General features: G+C 33.6%; 1 protein-coding gene across 2 annotated transcripts; it reads left to right on the top strand.

Moving 5' to 3' along the window:
* Nucleotides 1–15,204: 15,204 nt before the first annotated feature.
* On the top strand, nucleotides 15,205–18,069 carry LOC120201590. Of its 2 annotated transcripts, none has more exons than XM_039202177.1 (6): nucleotides 15,205–15,347; nucleotides 15,936–16,691; nucleotides 16,980–17,110; nucleotides 17,184–17,259; nucleotides 17,372–17,464; nucleotides 17,694–18,069. In XM_039202177.1, the coding sequence occupies exons 2-6, from the start codon at nucleotides 16,505–16,507 to the stop codon at nucleotides 17,711–17,713; spliced, it is 507 nt and encodes a 168-aa protein (XP_039058108.1). In that variant the 5' UTR covers nucleotides 15,205–15,347; nucleotides 15,936–16,504; the 3' UTR covers nucleotides 17,714–18,069. The 2 variants fall into 2 exon arrangements, with proteins under 2 accessions (XP_039058108.1, XP_039058109.1); XM_039202178.1 differs by lacking the exon at nucleotides 15,205–15,347 and adding an exon at nucleotides 15,452–15,571 and having other exon boundaries at nucleotides 16,980–17,074; nucleotides 17,694–18,066.
* The last annotated feature ends 1,574 nt before the right edge of the window (nucleotides 18,070–19,643 follow it).

Here is a 19,643-nt window from a genome sequence, read left to right on the forward strand (position 1 = left end):
TCATATGCTCCAGATACTTTTCTACTGGTTTCCAGCCTTGTAGTCGGGAACTGATAGTCATTATTTGCTATCCTGTCGAGGATATCAAAGGCTTCCTTGGGTGATTTGTCAAGTAAAGTACCATTTGTTGAGGCGTCTAACATCATTCGAGTAGGTGCATTAACTCCATTGTAAAACATCATGACTTGAGTCCAATCATGAAATCTATGGTTTACACACTTGCGAAGCAAGCTTTTATATATATCCCAATACTCGTACATGGATTCATCATCACCTTGGAGAAAACTTGCAATATCATTATGTAGCTGTGTGTTTATATTGGGTGGATTGTATCGAAGTAAGAAGCTTTTACATAAATTTGCCCAAGATTCCATTGAGCCCGAAGGGACTCCACTGAGCCATGCTCTTGCTCTGTCACGTAGGGAATAAGGAAAAGTTTAAGTTTTAGTACATCTTCATGCACTCCTTGTTGCCTGAATAAATTATTCACTTCGAGAAAGGCACGGATATGTTGTCTAGCATCTTCATTAGGAGAGCCGCCAAATTGACCGATGGAGTTTAGCATGCTAAACATCACCGGTTTAAGTTCAAAATGGGTTGCTTGTATTTCAGGTGTCATGATGCCTAGATTAAGATCATCAATAATTGGATTCAAGTGGTCTCATAGCGCTCGTAGTCTTGCAATTTATCTAGGAAAATTATTTACTACTACATCAGGATCTGACTGATCTCCCATATTGTTGTTACCTTAAAACTGTAGTTGGTTCATATACTCTTTGGCTCATTGGTTACGTCATCTTTTTCTAAACAACTGTTCAATTTCAGGTTCAAAAATGGTTTACCAGCAGATCTCAGGGTCATGCAAAGATAAAAAACCTTCAAAAGAAAATACAAAATAATAATTAAACGAGTCAAACTTACTAAGTAAAAAGGACAATAAATAAAAATTTGTTATGGCAAACAGTTTAAAAAAATCCGTCAATTGTCGATCCCTGGCAACATAGCCAAAAACTTGATCACTTGTAAATGTATATGCTAAGCAAACAATTCTATGCAAGTATACACAGTCAAATCAAGTAATAAAGGGTAAGTGAGTTATCGTCTCCTCAGGAATTAGTAGGGAATTTTAAGTTTCACCACAACTAGAACTAGTTGTCACGAGCTAGTTCCTGAATTCTTGTCAAAATAAAAAACAATTAGCAATATATTATGCGAATGTCAAAGCAAGAAAATATTATAAAGTATGGTTGTAGAAAAGTTTGGTCGAGACAAAATAAATATGCAAAACTAATGAATTAAAATAAGCAAGGCAAAGACAATCGTTGTTCAAATATATTCAAAACAACCTCACATATTCAGACTTTTCACAGAGCACTCACATTCGTTTTTTTCTATGAAAAGAAATTATTCTAAGTCTAGAAATATTTTTTATGATATGCTTAGGTTGCCCGACAAGATTACTGAGTATTATTAGACGGTTGTTATGGCAATACTACTCAACGTTAACTACAACCCTTGGTTTGTCAGACTATTGTTGTAGCAATACCCCTCAGCGTAAACTATAATTATTGTATATCCTACTCTAGCGTCTATCCCTTTTAGTCGATTGAAACCCTCTCTTTATCTCTAAGATAGGCAGGTTAGAACATCACCATCTCGTATCCATTCCATTGTTCATTATGGTTAATCTAGGTACCACTCCTTAGTGTGAGCACATTGCACTGCTCATTTTCATGATTTTTAATGACTTCAGTATCACTAGGGAGACTTCCTTGTGGGCGAGAATGTAATGTCATGGCGATTTGACCCACTTGGTTTTCTAATGCTCTCAAGAATAAACTGTGGCTTTGTAAAAGAGTTGCTTGACTTTATAACAAATTTACTTGGTTTTTTATTGTTGATGAGTGATCTTGCATCAAAGTCTTTGTTGAAGCCATGAAATATTTTTTCGAGGCCATAAATTCATGCAGTGAAACTTCCAAGAAGGTAAAATAAGAGTTTGTATTATAGGAAGAAGTTGTACCTTTAGTGTGTTGCCAGGGCATCTGTTGATGCTAATTCTGAAAAGTTTGATGTTTCGAATTACTCTTTTGTGGTCTATTGTAATTTCTTGGCTGATTGTTGTTGTTAGTCCCTTGATTACCCCATGAAAAATTTGGATGTTGTCTCCATCCAGGATTATATGTATTCAAGTAAGGGTTGTTATTACTTCGGTTGTAGTTGCCCACAAAATTGATGGACTCCTGGTTTTCTGGACGTTCACTCTCATGATGATTGTCGTGATAGAAAATGCATGTATTACTGGTTGCTTTGACTTATCTCACCTCACTAGGACGCTGCAAATATTTCAACATATTAGTTATGGCAGAAAGTTGAGCAGCTACTGAATCTTTACCCTCAATTTCATATGCTCCAGATACTTTTCTACTGGTTTTCAGCCTTGTAGTCGGGAACTGATAGTCATTATTTGCTATCCTGTCGAGGATATCAAAGGCTTCCTTGGGTGATTTGTCAAGTAAAGTACCATTTGTTGAGGCATCTAACATCATTCGATTAGGTGCATTAACTCCATTGTAAAACATCATGACTTGAGTCCAATCATGAAATCTATGGTTTACACACTTGCGAAGTAAGCTTTTATATATATCCCAATACTCGTACATGGATTCATCGTCACCTTGGAGAAAACTTGCAATATCATTATGTAGTTGTGTGTTTATATTGGGTGGATTGTATCGAAGTAAGAAGCTTTTACATAAATTTGCCCAATATTCCATTGAACCCGAAGGGACTCCACTGAGCCATGCTCTGGCTCTGTCACGTAGGGAATAAGGAAAAGTTTAAGTTTTAGTACATCTTCATGCATTCCTTGTTGCCTGAATAAATTATTCACTTCGAGAAAGGCACGGATATGCTGTCTAGCATCTTCATTAGGCGAGCCACCAAATTGACCGATGGAGTTTAGCATGCTAAACATCACCGGTTTAAGTTCAAAATGGGTTGCTTGTATTTCAGGTGTCATGATGCCTAGATTAAGATCATCAAGAATTGGATTCAAGTGGTCTCATAGCGCTCGTGGACTTGCAATTTATCTAGGAAAATTATTTACTTCTACATCAGGATCTGACTGATCTCCCATATTGTTGTTACCTTAAAACTGTAGTTGGTTCATATACTCTCTGGCTCATTGGTTACGTCATCTTTTTCTAAACAACTGTTCAATTTCAGGTTCAAAAATGGTTTACCAGCAGATCTCAGGGTCATGCAATGATAAAAACCTTAAAAAGAAAATACAAAATAATAATTAAACGAGTCAAACTTACTAAGTAAAAAGGACAATAAATAAAAATTTGTTATGGCAAACAGTTTAAAAAAATCCGTCAATTGTCGATCCCTGGCAACATAGCCAAAAACTTGATCACTTGTAAATGTATATGCTAAGCAAACAATTCTATGCAAGTATACACAGTCAAATCAAGTAATAAAGGGTAAGTGAGTTATCGTCTCCTCAGGAATTAGTAGGGAATTTTAAGTTTCACCACAACTAGAACTAGTTGTCACGAGCTAGTTCCTGAATTCTTGTCAAAATAAAAAAACAATTAGCAATATATTATGCGAATGTCAAAGCAAGAAAATATTATAAAGTATGGTTGTAGAAAAGTTTGGTCGAGACAAAATAAATATGCAAAACTAATGAATTAAAATAAGCAAGGCAAAGACAATCGTTGTTCAAATATATTCAAAACAACCTCACATATTCAGACTTTTCACAGAGCACTCACATTCATTTTTTTCTATGAAAAGAAATTATTCTAAGTCTAGAAATATTTTTTATGATATGCTTAGGTTGCCCGACAAGATTACTGAGTATTATTAGACGGTTGTTATGGCAATACTACTCAGCGTTAACTACAACCCTTGGTTTGTCAGACTATTGTTGTAGCAATACCCCTCAGCGTAAACTATAATTATTTTATATCCTACTCTAGCGTCTATCCCTTTTAGTCGATTGAAACCCTCTCTTTATCTCTAAGATAGGCAGGTTAGAACATCACCATCTCGTATCCATTCCATTGTTCATTATGGTTAATCTAGGTACCACTCCTTAGTGTGAGCACATTGCACTGCTCATTTTCATGATTTTTAATGACTTCAGTATCACTAGGGAGACTTCCTTGTGGGCGAGAATGTAATGTCATGGCGATTTGACCCACTTGGTTTTCTAATGCTCTCAAGAATGAACTGTGGCTTTGTAAAAGAGTTCCTTGACTTTATAACAAATTTACTTGGTTTTTTATTGTTGATGAGTGAACTTGCATCAAAGTCTTTGTTGAAGCCATGAAATATTTTTTCGAGGCCATAAATTCATGCAGTGAAACTTCCAAGAAGGTAAAATAAGAGTTTGTATTATAGGAAGAAGTTGTACCTTTAGTGTATTGCCAGGGCATCTGTTGATGCTAATTCTGAAAAGTTTGATGTTTCGAATTACTCTGTTGTGGTCTATTGTAATTTCCTGGCTGATTGTTGTTGTTAGTCCCTTGATTACCCCATGAAAAATTTGGATGTTGTCTCCATCCAGGATTATATGTATTCAAGTAAGGGTTGTTATTACTTCGGTTGTAGTTGCCCACAAAATTGATGGACTCCTGGTTTTCTGGACGTTCACTCTCATGATGATTGTCGTGATAGAAAATGCATGTATTACTGGTTGCTTTGACTTATCTCACCTCACTAGGACGCTGCAAATATTTCAACATATTAGTTATGGCAGAAAGTTGAGCAGCTACTGAATCTTTACCCTCAATTTCATATACTCCAGATACTTTTCTACTGGTTTTCAGCCTTGTAGTCGGGAGTTGATAGTCATTATTTGCTATCCTTTCAAGGATATCAAAGGCTTCCTTGGGTGATTTGTCAAGTAAAGTACCATTTGTTGAGGCATCTAACATCATTCGATTAGGTGCATTAACTCCATTGTAAAACATCATGACTTGAGTCCAATCATGAAATCTATGGTTTACACACTTGCGAAGTAAGCTTTTATATATATCCCAATACTCGTACATGGATTACTCGTCACCTTGGAGAAAACTTGCAATATCATTATGTAGTTGTGTGTTTATATTGGGTGGATTGTATCGAAGTAAGAAGCTTTTACATAAATTTGCCCAAGATTCCATTGAACCCGAAGGGACTCCACTGAGCCATGCTCTGGCTCTGTCACGTAGGGAATAAGGAAAAGTTTAAGTTTTAGTACATCTTCATGCATTCCTTGTTGCCTGAATAAATTATTCACTTCGAGAAAGGCACGGATATGCTGTCTAGCATCTTCATTAGGCGAGCCACCAAATTGACCGATGGAGTTTAGCATGCTAAACATCACCGGTTTAAGTTCAAAATGGGTTGCTTGTATTTCAGGTGTCATGATGCCTAGATTAAGATCATCAAGAATTGGATTCAAGTGGTCTCATAGCGCTCGTGGACTTGCAATTTATCTAGGAAAATTATTTACTTCTACATCAGGATCTGACTGATCTCCCATATTGTTGTTACCTTAAAACTGTAGTTGGTTCATATACTCTCTGGCTCATTGGTTACGTCATCTTTTTCTAAACAACTGTTCAATTTCAGGTTCAAAAATGGTTTACCAGCAGATCTCAGGGTCATGCAATGATAAAAACCTTAAAAAGAAAATACAAAATAATAATTAAACGAGTCAAACTTACTAAGTAAAAAGGACAATAAATAAAAATTTGTTATGGCAAACAGTTTAAAAAAATCCGTCAATTGTCGATCCCTGGCAACATAGCCAAAAACTTGATCACTTGTAAATGTATATGCTAAGCAAACAATTCTATGCAAGTATACACAGTCAAATCAAGTAATAAAGGGTAAGTGAGTTATCGTCTCCTCAGGAATTAGTAGGGAATTTTAAGTTTCACCACAACTAGAACTAGTTGTCACGAGCTAGTTCCTGAATTCTTGTCAAAATAAAAAAACAATTAGCAATATATTATGCGAATGTCAAAGCAAGAAAATATTATAAAGTATGGTTGTAGAAAAGTTTGGTCGAGACAAAATAAATATGCAAAACTAATGAATTAAAATAAGCAAGGCAAAGACAATCGTTGTTCAAATATATTCAAAACAACCTCACATATTCAGACTTTTCACAGAGCACTCACATTCATTTTTTTCTATGAAAAGAAATTATTCTAAGTCTAGAAATATTTTTTATGATATGCTTAGGTTGCCCGACAAGATTACTGAGTATTATTAGACGGTTGTTATGGCAATATTACTCAGCGTTAACTACAACCCTTGGTTTGTCAGACTATTGTTGTAGCAATACCACTCAGCGTAAACTATAATTATTTTATATCCTACTCTAGCGTCTATCCCTTTTAGTCGATTGAAACCCTCTCTTTATCTCTAAGATAGGCAGGTTAGAACATCACCATCTCGTATCCATTCCATTGTTCATTATGGTTAATCTAGGTACCACTCCTTAGTGTGAGCACATTGCACTGCTCATTTTCATGATTTTTAATGACTTCAGTATCACTAGGGAGACTTCCTTGTGGGCGAGAATGTAATGTCATGGCGATTTGACCCACTTGGTTTTCTAATGCTCTCAAGAATGAACTGTGGCTTTGTAAAAGAGTTCCTTGACTTTATAACAAATTTACTTGGTTTTTTATTGTTGATGAGTGAACTTGCATCAAAGTCTTTGTTGAAGCCATGAAATATTTTTTCGAGGCCATAAATTCATGCAGTGAAACTTCCAAGAAGGTAAAATAAGAGTTTGTATTATAGGAAGAAGTTGTACCTTTAGTGTATTGCCAGGGCATCTGTTGATGCTAATTCTGAAAAGTTTGATGTTTCGAATTACTCTGTTGTGGTCTATTGTAATTTCCTGGCTGATTGTTGTTGTTAGTCCCTTGATTACCCCATGAAAAATTTGGATGTTGTCTCCATCCAGGATTATATGTATTCAAGTAAGGGTTGTTATTACTTCGGTTGTAGTTGCCCACAAAATTGATGGACTCCTGGTTTTCTGGACGTTCACTCTCATGATGATTGTCGTGATAGAAAATGCATGTATTACTGGTTGCTTTGACTTATCTCACCTCACTAGGACGCTGCAAATATTTCAACATATTAGTTATGGCAGAAAGTTGAGCAGCTACTGAATCTTTACCCTCAATTTCATATACTCCAGATACTTTTCTACTGGTTTTCAGCCTTGTAGTCGGGAGTTGATAGTCATTATTTGCTATCCTTTCAAGGATATCAAAGGCTTCCTTGGGTGATTTGTCAAGTAAAGTACCATTTGTTGAGGCATCTAACATCATTCGATTAGGTGCATTAACTCCATTGTAAAACATCATGACTTGAGTCCAATCATGAAATCTATGGTTTACACACTTGCGAAGTAAGCTTTTATATATCCCAATACTCGTACATGGATTACTCGTCACCTTGGAGAAAACTTGCAATATCATTATGTAGTTGTGTGTTTATATTGGGTGGATTGTATCGAAGTAAGAAGCTTTTACATAAATTTGCCCAAGATTCCATTGAACCCGAAGGGACTCCACTGAGCCATGCTCTGGCTCTGTCACGTAGGGAATAAGGAAAAGTTTAAGTTTTAGTACATCTTCATGCATTCCTTGTTGCCTGAATAAATTATTCACTTCGAGAAAGGCACGGATATGCTGTCTAGCATCTTCATTAGGCGAGCCACCAAATTGACCGATGGAGTTTAGCATGCTAAACATCACCGGTTTAAGTTCAAAATGGGTTGCTTGTATTTCAGGTGTCATGATGCCTAGATTAAGATCATCAAGAATTGGATTCAAGTGGTCTCATAGCGCTCGTGGACTTGCAATTTATCTAGGAAAATTATTTACTTCTACATCAGGATCTGACTGATCTCCCATATTGTTGTTACCTTAAAACTGTAGTTGGTTCATATACTCTCTGGCTCGTTGGTTATGTCATCTTTTTCTAAACAACTGTTCAATTTCAGGTTCAAAAATAGTTTACCAGCAGATCTCAGGGTCATGCAATGATAAAAACCTTAAAAAGAAAATACAAAATAATAATTAAACGAGTCAAACTTACTAAGTAAAAAGGACAATAAATAAAAATTTGTTATGGCAAACAGTTTAAAAAAATCCGTCAATTGTCGATCCCTGGCAACATAGCCAAAAAACTTGATCACTTGTAAATGTATATGCTAAGGCAAGCAATTCTATGCAAGTATACATAGTCAAATCAAGTAATAAAGGGTAAGTGAGTTATCGTCTCCTCAGGAATTAGTAGGGAATTTTAAGTTTCACCACAACTAGAACTAGTTGTCACGAGCTAGTTCCTGAATTCTTGTCAAAATAGAAAGACAATTAGCAATATATTATGCGAATGTCAAAGCAAGAAAATATTATAAAGTATGGTTGTAGAAAAGTTTGGTCGAGACAAAATAAATATGCAAAACTAATGAATTAAAATAAGCAAGGCAAAGACAATCGTTGTTCAAATATATTCAAAACAACCTCACATATTCAGACTTTTCACATAGCACTCACATTAGTTTTTTTCTATGAAAAGAAATTATTCTAAGTCTAGAAATATTTTTTATGATATGCTTAGGTTGCCCGACAGGATTACTGAGTATTCTTAGACTGTTGTTATGGCAATACTACTCAGCGTTAACTACAACCCTTGGTTTGTCAGACTATTGTTGTAGCAATACCCCTCAGCGTAAACTATAATTGTTGTATATCCTACTCTAGCGTCTATCCCTTTTAGTCGATTGAAACCCGCTCCTTATCTCTAAGGTAGGCAGGTTAGAATATCACCATCTCGTATACATTCCATTGTTCACGTATATCTATCTTAATTCTCTCGAATCTAAGAATTAGTGTCTAGACAAACGACCATCTTTCAAAGCTCTTACAATCTCTAGACGTGTTTTACCTAGATCCCAGGCAATCTCTCGAAGCTCTTACAGTGTCAAGGAAAAATATTGAAACAATGAACAAAACAAACAAAAGCAAAATCATAATGCATCATTCATAAAACATAAAATAATTGTCTTGGCAAAATAAAAACTAGCACCAAGTAAACTAGTTCATGGTGTTACCAAACGTTATCCAAAGGTATCATCGTTTAATACAATCCTAAAACAAAGTAAAGAAATTAAGAATAAATGAAGAACAACTCCCAAACAGGGGGCTCTATCGTGATATCTCCGACGAGCACCACGTCTGCCCTGGCAACCAGCCTCTCTCGAGGCCTAACCACCACTCTACTATAGCCTTGATATGGAGGAAACCAAGGACGGTCAGGTTGGAGAACGGTGGCAAAGCACTGTAGTTTCTCATTCCATACTTCAGTTAAAGTTGTTCTTGCTTCATTGCCTCCTTGTTTTTTGGCGGCTGTGACTGGGTATTTATTAAGGAAAATCTCCTAGGGTTTCGCATAATTAAAGATTCCCTAAATACCCATGTTTTCTTGCCCAAGATAAAAAAAGGAAATGTGGTTGGCTATTGTCAGAATCTTGGGGGCTTGATTGCACGTGAGGGTAGTCGTACAGCTGGCATGTGACATAAGCAATTCATCAGATCCGCTTCAGACTTGCGAGATAAACCTTTCCTTGGAAAGATAAATTTGTTCCTCACTGTCTTTGTCTTCTGTATTCAACTGGACCTCGTGAAGTATATTGTCACGATTGAAATGTTCTTCCTAAGTTAATTCCTGCACACACACAATCACACAACCCTTTCTCCTCAGCAGGATCAGTTAACCCGAATAAATCTCGTCTAGGCAAAATTTATCCACCACATGCAATTATAACCTAAATGCAACTAATATTCTATGATCACTTAGTTTAGACGAGCAATAACTTAAGTAAAAAGACTAAAAATAAAGCCTTTTTAAGGAGTTATCAATTACATATCAATGGTTTTTTATACAATTAAATATTGAGTGCAAAAAATTAAATAAACAAATTTATTACTTATATTTGCTCAATTCTTGCTGATGTCCAGGAGTGGTAGAATAGTAATGACATGGTGCTCGTCGATTTCGCCGTGGTCGTCCACCTTCATCATTTTCGTCTTCTTCCGGTTCTGGTGTAATGAACATTACTCCACCACTTTGATTTACATATTCAGGTGAAAATGATGGAGTATTCAAGGTATTTAATGCCATCATTGACGTCATCACCTCAAATTACACACCGAAATCTCCATGAGATTGAGATTGTCTGTATTGAACAAGATGATCCCATGGACCTCTTTCTTCCAATTCTGAGGAAAATTGTTATGAAGGTGGCACTTGATCCCATAAACTTTCTTCCCACGTCGTTTGATTATCCATCAATGATTGATATGCATCATATCCACCATAACTTTCTTGCAATGGATAATAATTGGCAGAAGCAAGATGAATATGTTGATGAAGATGATGATTTTTTTTTCAATATTTTGCCTTCATTATTTCCCATTATGACCGTTCCTCCGGCGTTGTCAAGTATGGTTTCCCATTTGCTTTATAGTTTTGGAGGTAGGGAGAAACATTGAAATCAAAATCTTCGGGTAGTAGCTCGGAACAATTAGGCAAATGTAAATGTTTATTTTTCCATTGATGTATGAATATAACATGTTTCCTCGGCTAATCTTCGCTATGATTCCCACACGCATCTATTTTATACAAATCGTCCATGTTAAATATGGACATTTCTATCGGTTGGTGAAACCCAAATTGTCACAAAACTCTATCGGCGACATGGATCTCAACAATTGCGAAATGGAGCAATGGTGTTATGGCACAACATGTCTCCACTCCTTCAAAGAACATTGGCCGTAGACACCGTTGGATATTCGACTCATAATAAAACATACAATTAAACTGTCAAAAGTATTATGTTAGTATAATTAAACAACTAATATTAAAATTTCAAAGTTAATGCAAAAAATACTAAAATTTATCGCATGTCTATCGGCGATATCAATCTTCATCCGAATATCTACTTTGGTTACACCTGACAACTTTGTATCAGTTATTTGGTGTCTTCATCTAAAAAAATTACATTATTTATTGTCACTTTCAAAATATTTAAATAAATATTATAAATATAAAAACTTTAAATATAGGAATTTACCTTGTGGCGAGAGAAAACTCCATAGGAGCGGATGTAATAGACGTCAAAAATGGGAGACGATACCACGTCCATGATTGGAGCAAAACTAAACAACCCGCTACATCCTCTTTTTTCCTCTAACCACTATGGTCACCTTGCAAAGTTCACGATACAAAAAGACCAAAATTGCAGAACCCCAAATATATTGGTGACAATCAAGGAAATCGTTCAATACTAGAAGATATTGGGTGCACCAAATTACCCGATTTATCCGGTAGCAAGATCCCTCCAATCAACGTCATAAGATATGCTCGAGCTGTATATATCACCTCTTGCTCCATTTATTGTTCATCTACTCTAAATTCTCTTTCCAACCATGCCATCTGTATCCTCAACCCATCAATAACATGGTTGGAGCCTCTTTTCCCATTAAATTTGAAATAACAACATCTCGCTAATAAGTGTTGCGAAGCACCAATGGCATACCATTAATCGGAATGCCAAGTTGATATGTGACATCTTCCAATGTTATCATCACTCACCACAAATAAAATGAAGCGTATACATTTCGGACCTCCAACGCTCAATCAACGCTGATATCAGTACCGACATCACCTTAAATCGACGAAGAAACATCGCTCCATAACTCTGGATTGTGAAAGATATATCACCATCCACTGATGTGGCTCTTCATTCGTCATTCCTCGATGACGAATGCCTCGTCCTTCTCGCTACAATTTGAAAATAAATTATTTAATACAATTACATAAATAATTATTATTAATACTATAATTTTGTCAAAACTAAAATGAAATAAAACAAATTAAATTTACAGTAGTCAACTTGGTCGACGAAATATGAACATCATCAAGATATAACATTTCTTCTCTTGAGGCCATTTTAACACAAAAGTTTTTACTCTCAATAGAATGTTTGATTTCAAGTGAAAAATCAATTCAACCTAAACCTCTATTTATACTACTCTACCCAATGGCTATAAACGACTGGTTTTCAAATTGAAAACAGCCGTTGAAACTCGTCACACCGATGTGACGAGTTTCATTGAATTTTAAAAAAAATATTGCCCGTTCAACAACGATCAATCCAACGGTCTAAATTTTCAAATTTCTAGCCATCGAAACTCGTAACCCCGGCGTGACGAGTTCCTTCACCATTAAAATAATATATATATATATATATATATATATATATATATATATATATATATATATATATATATATATATATATATATATATACATTAAACAATGTTTTTGCGTCAAACTTGGCTTATATATTGCTAATGTTTTATAAAAAATATAAATATATTACTCTGGTAATTATTATGGACTATTTAAAATAAAAAAAACAACACGACATTGTCTAAATTCATAAGTCTTAATGTAAAATTAAGTGTCCAAACTATACCTTAATTTAATTTTAAGTGTCTAAAGATTTTTTCATTAAAAATAGGTACCTAATATTTTCTCCGTGACACTTAGGGCTGTTCATTCGATTAATTCGGTGGTCGACCGAACCGAATAACCATTAACCGAACTTTTTTCGAAAATATTAACCGAACATAATAAATTTCGGTTAATTCGGTTAATTTTCGAATTAACCGAAAATTTTTAAATTTTCTAATTTATATAAAAATTAAATAATTTTTAATTCAAAAAAATAGTTTCTAATTAATTTAAATAATATATAATTATAAAATAAAAATTTTATATAAAGTTTTTAATTAATATTGATTTAGGTTTAAAAGTTATTGGATCTTAAATTATTAATTGGGTTTTAAATGGTTTGGGTTGAACCCATATGTTATATATAATATATTTAATATTTTTTAATTCAAAAAAATAGTTTACAATTAATTTAAATAATATATAATTATAAAATATAAATTTTATATAAAATTTTTAATTAATTAATATTGATTTAGGTTTAAAAGTTATTGTATCTTAAATTATTAATTGAGTTTTAAATGGTTTGGGCTGAGCCCATATGTTATATATAATATATTTAATAATTTGGTTAATTCAGTTAATTAACCGATTTCAAACCGAATTAACAGTTAACCAAATTCTAAAAATTTTCTTCACCGTTAACCGATCGAACTAATTTGGTTCGATCGGTTAACCGAATTAGTTCAAAATTTGAACACCCATAATGACACTTTTAGGTGCCTACGCAGTAACGACCGTTAAGTGATACATGCCATGTATAGATTTTTGCTTAATGTTAATATAAATGTCTGAACTATACCATAAGTTAACTTTAGGTGTTTAAAGAAATGTTCACTAAGAAATATTTAACTTAGGGTGAGAATGATAAATTTGGAATTAGTTTTAGGGATTTGAGTATTAGGTTTAGGGATTTAAGTTTGGATTTCTTGATTTAAGAGGATTAAGACCACAACAAGAGGGATAATCGACAATGGAGGACCGACGACTAGTGAGTGATAGGGGTGAGCAAAACTCGACTCGAAAATAGAATTTTTTTTTCAATTTCGAGTTACTCAAGTCGAGTTATTTGATTTATTCAAGTTAACTTGAATTATCAATTCATTTTTTGAGTTCGAATTGAGTTGAAATTTTAAAAATTTCGAGTTACTGAAAAATAATTGACTAATTATTTTGATAGTTTTATGATTTAGTCCATAGTTTCATTATTCCTTCAATTCCTCTTTCATGTTAAGTCATTTTTTACCAAATTTGAACCACATGCTCCTAAACCATGGTAGAATACATATGTACTTTAAATTCCTCTTTTGATGATAAAATTTTATATTTTTCAATTTAGTCCCTCTTTTTTTTAATAATTTGCTTATTTCTTCAATTCATCCTTTATTTAAAACTGTTTTTACCAAATTTGAGCCACATGCTCATATACCATAATATAATACCTATATAACTTCAATTCTTACTTTTTCACTAAACATGTACTCTCTTTTTTATTTAGTCCTTTAACTTTGCATGTTACTCAATTTGGTCTTTTGACTACAATTGTTTGCAAATTCTTTCTTCCCATCAATTATTTGACTCCTTTATACTCTCATTAATATTTTACCCTCAAAATACTTTCTTTAAAATATAATATCATGGATATATTTTATAATTTTAGATTGTATTTGATATATTAAATAACATTATAATGTGAAAAGAATAATATATATATATATATATATATCCTATATGATTAGGGAAAGTCGAAAAATTGGAACAAATTCTTGCCATAATATTACAAATAGTTATAATAAAATTAGTAGAGAAACTCGAAGAAATTGACTCAAAAAAAATTTCAAGTTAAGTTTGAGTTATAAAATACAACTTGTCAACTCGAATAACTCAAGAATTTTTAAATCAACTCAATCGAATGCTCACCCTTAAGTGACTATTTGACAATGGCAAATGTGGTCACTGATGACTGGCGACAAATGATAATGGGGTTAAGATAAAATATTTTAGGGTTGTAGGATTTTTTAATTTTTAATTTGTTTTTTAATAAAAATAATATTATTATTAAGTTTTTTAAATAAAATTAAGAAATATAAAGATGATACTTATCACTTAATGATTTTTTAATGATCATTATTGCGTAAGCACCTAAAAAATATAACGTTGAAAATGTTAGACACCTACTTTTAGAAAAAAAATAAGAACATAAAATTAGTTTAGAGTATAGTTTGCATACTTATTTTTGCATTAAATCAAAATATAAACATGACACATGACACCTAATGGATTTTTTAACGATTAATATTGTGTATGCACCTAAAAGTGTAACGGAGAAAATATTAGAAAACTAAAAGGACGGATAAAACGTCAAACACCTATTTTTAATGAAAATTTATATAGTCATCTAAACTTAATTTAAGGTATAATTTGTACACTTGTTTTTGTATTAAGCCAATTTACAATAATATAATTGGGGTGGAGGCCCAAATGCTTTGGATCTAAGGCAAGCAGAGCACAACATATGCGGGGCAAGACATGCCTTCAAACAGAAATAACTAGACAGTGCCTAGTTTCTGACCCTTGCTTTTCTCACACTTCATTCTCTGTCTAAAAACATATTGTTTCATTTTTGTTGATTGAACAGGACCATAGATGAAACCGGGGCTGTTTGGTTCACGGATTTTTGGATTCTTGAGAGGAAAAGATACCCATATTTGGATGAAACATATTCCCAATTGAAGGTAAAAAGTAAATACTAATATTTTTTTGGGTCTGAATTACTGGGAATGTTATTCCCACGTCTCACCTAGGTATTTATTTATTCTAGTTCTTAATGGGCTAAAATACCCTTCTCCACGTTTGCTTGCTTATGTGAATGAAAAAATTCAGCTTCTTCGATTTGGCGAGAGAAGCTCATAGGGTTCAATCGTCCCAAATTTACTTTAATCTCCTCTCTATATCCAAGGTTCTCTCATTCGTTCTCCATTTTTAGGCTTCAATTTTGATTGAAATTTAGTGGATGTGTTTCGATGACCACATTCTAACCGTTCATTGATTACTTCTTATTTTTTGCGATTGTTCGTTACAGAATTGTTCCTCTAATATTTAGGTTTTAGGGTATGGATTGATTTTTGCTTCTAAATTGTGATACGGTTGCGGTGGATTTTTTGGGGTATTTTCTTTAAATATATGTGAAGTTCAATAATTTGGACTGAATTGATTGTGTTGCTCTATTTGATACTCGTTCGCATGATTTATGTTATGTTATATGAGTAATTTAAATGCTTGTGTTCTTTCTTTGAAATTCATATTTCTTTTTCTTTTTTCAGAGTTTAGAGGGTTCCAGAAAATGCAAGGAGGCAGAGGTGGAAGAGATCCTTTCTTTAATTTTGGTGGTGACCCCTTTGGGGGCTTTGGTGGTCCAAGAGAATTCTGTCATGAGAAAGCTAAATTCAAATGGTAAGGTGGATACATGCAACATGTTAACCGAACTGAAAATCGAGGTTTACTTATCAGCTTAAAGCTCTTTCCTTTTATTTGATAACACAGTTCAGTTTCCTTTGCTTTTGCAGTAAGTTGGTCCTTATGTATAGATCATATATCAGGAGGCTTATGATGCTGCTCTCAGAATAGGTTCTGCCATGAGGAACCAAAGTTAGCCAGTTTAAACACAATTATTATTAACAGAGGAAACATTTACGGTCACATTTGTAGGGAGACCGATACGGTATATACAGGTCCAATTGTCCGGATTGGATCATTGCCATGGAGGTGTATGGAATTGCAATTGAGACGATAACCACTTGTTCAAGTCACTATCACAACTTTACAAGCTTATATTGTATAATTTGTTTGTTTGCCTTTCTTCTACAAGCTTGTAACAGTCAAGCTGTAACATATGTACCTCTATATGATTCTCTTGGAAATTCCATTACTCTATTTACTGTTCAAGCTTCATTATTTAATTCATTTCGAGTTGATAATTTATCTGGTTTACGTTGCTGCAGGTGCTAATGCAGTGGAGTCCATCGTCAACCATTGCAGAAGTTTAAATAGCCTTTGTTCAAGAGAACAAACTCCCTGCTGTAAGTTGTCATTGCAAAATGAAGCAATGTGGTCATTAGATAATGTTATATGAATTTTGCTTCCTCCGATTGCAGGCAATAATTCTTTTTTTTTCAGCTGCATTTCATTTTAAGTTTTGATTCATATTATGTTTTTTTCATCCTGGACAGATCCTATTATGTGTTCCAGCATGTTGTTCTTACATAAAAAGTAAGTCCAGATTCCATTAATTAGGAGCTTTGAAATTAAGGTTACTTATTTTCCACAACAAAATCTCATCAACTGAAGTATTTATCTTCTTTCTTCAGCTATTGTCATCTTTGCAAATGTTTCCAACAAGCAGAAGAAGGAAGTCGAAGAGCTCGGTGTGTCGCTCATTTCATGGAAAGAATTCTCTGAGCTGGTAACATGTTTAAACTTCCACCGGTTAACTTTTGAGGTGGAAGAATTCTCTGAACAAATTTAAATTTTGAGTCTTTTGTACTTTGGATTATGATGAGAATATTTTTTAGGGTCATTCTGTCATGAGAAAGCTGAATTCAGATGGTAGGGTGGATACAATACAAACCTTGCATAATTTGAATGAAGGCAAGTTTGTGTTACATGCAATAGAGTGTTGTTGTATATTTGTTGATAAAAGTAGATTAACTGGTCCAATGGCAGTTTAAAGGTAAATCTTCTGAATTGGTGAATTTTCCAGATGAACTTACTTGTTTTGAAGAATCTTGGAATGGAAAAGCCCAAAAGTATTTGCCTGTTTGGTCTGAGAGTTTTATTGGCCATGATACCATAGGTAATATATGTCTTACTACAATGTTTTTCCCTTGTAATTTTGCATCACGGAATAAGGGGAAAAAGGCAAGACTGGTTGCCTCGTTTCTTCATTTAGTTTTTTTTTATTATCTCAGTTTTTCACTTTACAAATTTATAGTTGGTGTAACGGCCTGAATAATATTAAGGTAATACTTTTTTTCCCATCCTGTAACCTCGAATCATATATTTTGCTGCAATTATTGTCTCAGGGGCTAACAGCAGTGGATAAAACAGGCAGACAGGTCAGAGAGGATGGGCACTTCCCTCAATTGAGCATTCTCAGACGAAAGGGAGGGTGATGCCGGATGCAAGAGATGGGGGAGGGCCCTCACGCAGCCAGCACTGTACAAGGACGAAAAGATCAACAGATTTTGAAGATGAGAGTTTTCGCACTCAAGGGAAGCGAAGGACCTAAGTCGGAACACACCGACTAGATCCTGCGGTAGAGGGCATTGCCTTTTCTCATATATATAGTTTTGTATGCTTGGTTGTTGCCATCTTTTAGAGCTTATCTTTTCTCATATATATAGTATTGTATGATGTGTCTGTGGCTGTGGCTGTCCTATAGCTGAAGGGGTAGCTAATGCAGAGAGCTTTAGACAATTACTACAAAAACATGTTGTTAAGGTATAATCTCGATTCTCCGGATTAAACATTGCAATTTGACATAAGCAAATGCTTTGCTTCACTTTCTACTGAATTTTATTGTTGTGGCAATGTAATTTTGTGATTGGCTTCACTTTCGACTACACTTTGTGTTTGATTCTCACATTAAAGTGTGAAAGTTGATACTGTCAAATCAAAGATTAACGTAAAACTTTTAAAAGAATAACAAAAATTAAATTAATATAATTTTATATATGAATAGTAGTATCGATACTCCTTTGACAATATCGATACCGTTGTTTTCCAATGGTCAAAGTTTTGAATTGTTTGCAGGAAGTATCGATACCAAGTGGTATAATATAGATACTACAAGGCTCCTAGCAGCAATTCAAGTAATACAAAAAGTACTAGAAAAAATGATTTAGATAATATAAATATTATATGATTTTATAAATTAAAAAGTAAAAATATTATTATTTTTTAATACTAATAATAATATATTTTATAATTAATAAATTAAAAATATTCTCTAAAGTCATCTTTGTACATTTTAGTAGGAGTAAAATGGTTCATCTATTATAATGTTCATATGCTTATTTAGTTAAATGTTGATGTAAAATTTTAATATATGTTTAGATAAATTATGTAAATTTTAATATTAATTAAAATTAAAATAATGTATGATATATTTAAATAATAAAGTAATATATTATCGATGAATTTTTATATAAATAATTTTCATTTAAATATTTAGAATTCAACTTGTTAAAAAATATAGAACAAGGACAATTTAGTAAAATATACATTACAGTAATATTTTATTCCTTCAACCAAACACTGTAATCTTATATTCCTGTCAAACAAAGCAAACACAGTAATGTAACATTCTCAATAATGTTATATTCCGATAATCTTATTCCCGAAAGTAATATTACATTCCGTGAACCAAACGCACATCAGCACCGAAAAGAAAGGTCTTTTCCGATCAAGTTATCATGGATAGGGTGAAAACTTCAATCCCATGCAAACTATGACGCCAGCCACCAAAATGTCAGATTTAATGTAAATTACACAAATGGTATAATGTTTGAGTAAATTTTTATTTTTTTAAGTAAAGTTTCAAAAGTAACAAATCAATCATTAATATTATCAATTTATTACAAATTGGTGTTGGAATGCACAACTGGACCATTTAAAACTTACTTGGATTGGGTTGACCGTCACGCTAGAGAGTCAAATGTTTTTCAAAGATAGGGTGTGGATTAAAGTCAACGATGATTCTTCTTTTGGTTCATCTCCACTGTCCTTTGGTTTGACCACCAGTTGCTTCCTCTCCTTCGATAACCATTTGATAAAATTCATGCTGCACACCAAAGTCTCCTTGGATACCTCCACTGTCCTAGGATTGTTTCACCTTCTCCTTCCATTGTTGAACCCATCAATCAAAATAACAAAACATAGAAAGCCATAGTTTTCGATGAGATGATTAACAAGAAATTGCAAATTTGGGTTTGTAAGGTGAAAGAATCGATGAGAACATACAATGTTTCTTC

Source organism: Hibiscus syriacus, unplaced genomic scaffold, assembly GCF_006381635.1.
Source record: "Hibiscus syriacus cultivar Baekdansim isolate YM2019G1 unplaced genomic scaffold, ASM638163v2 tig00007792_pilon, whole genome shotgun sequence".
Lineage (NCBI taxonomy): Eukaryota > Viridiplantae > Streptophyta > Magnoliopsida > Malvales > Malvaceae > Hibiscus > Hibiscus syriacus.

What these genes read in the sequence shown, in the direction of transcription:
- LOC120201590 (XM_039202177.1), top strand. Translation starts at nt 16,505, where the DNA reads ATGTACCTCTATATGATTCTCTTGGAAATTCCATTACTCTATTTACTG. An exon ending in AAGAGAACAAACTCCCTGCT is followed by an intron (nt 16,692 to 16,979) that starts GTAAGTTGTCAT and finishes TTCTTTCTTCAG; the next exon opens with CTATTGTCATCTTTGCAAAT. An exon ending in TATTGGCCATGATACCATAG is followed by an intron (nt 17,465 to 17,693) that starts GTAATATATGTC and finishes TTATTGTCTCAG; the next exon opens with GGGCTAACAGCAGTGGATAA.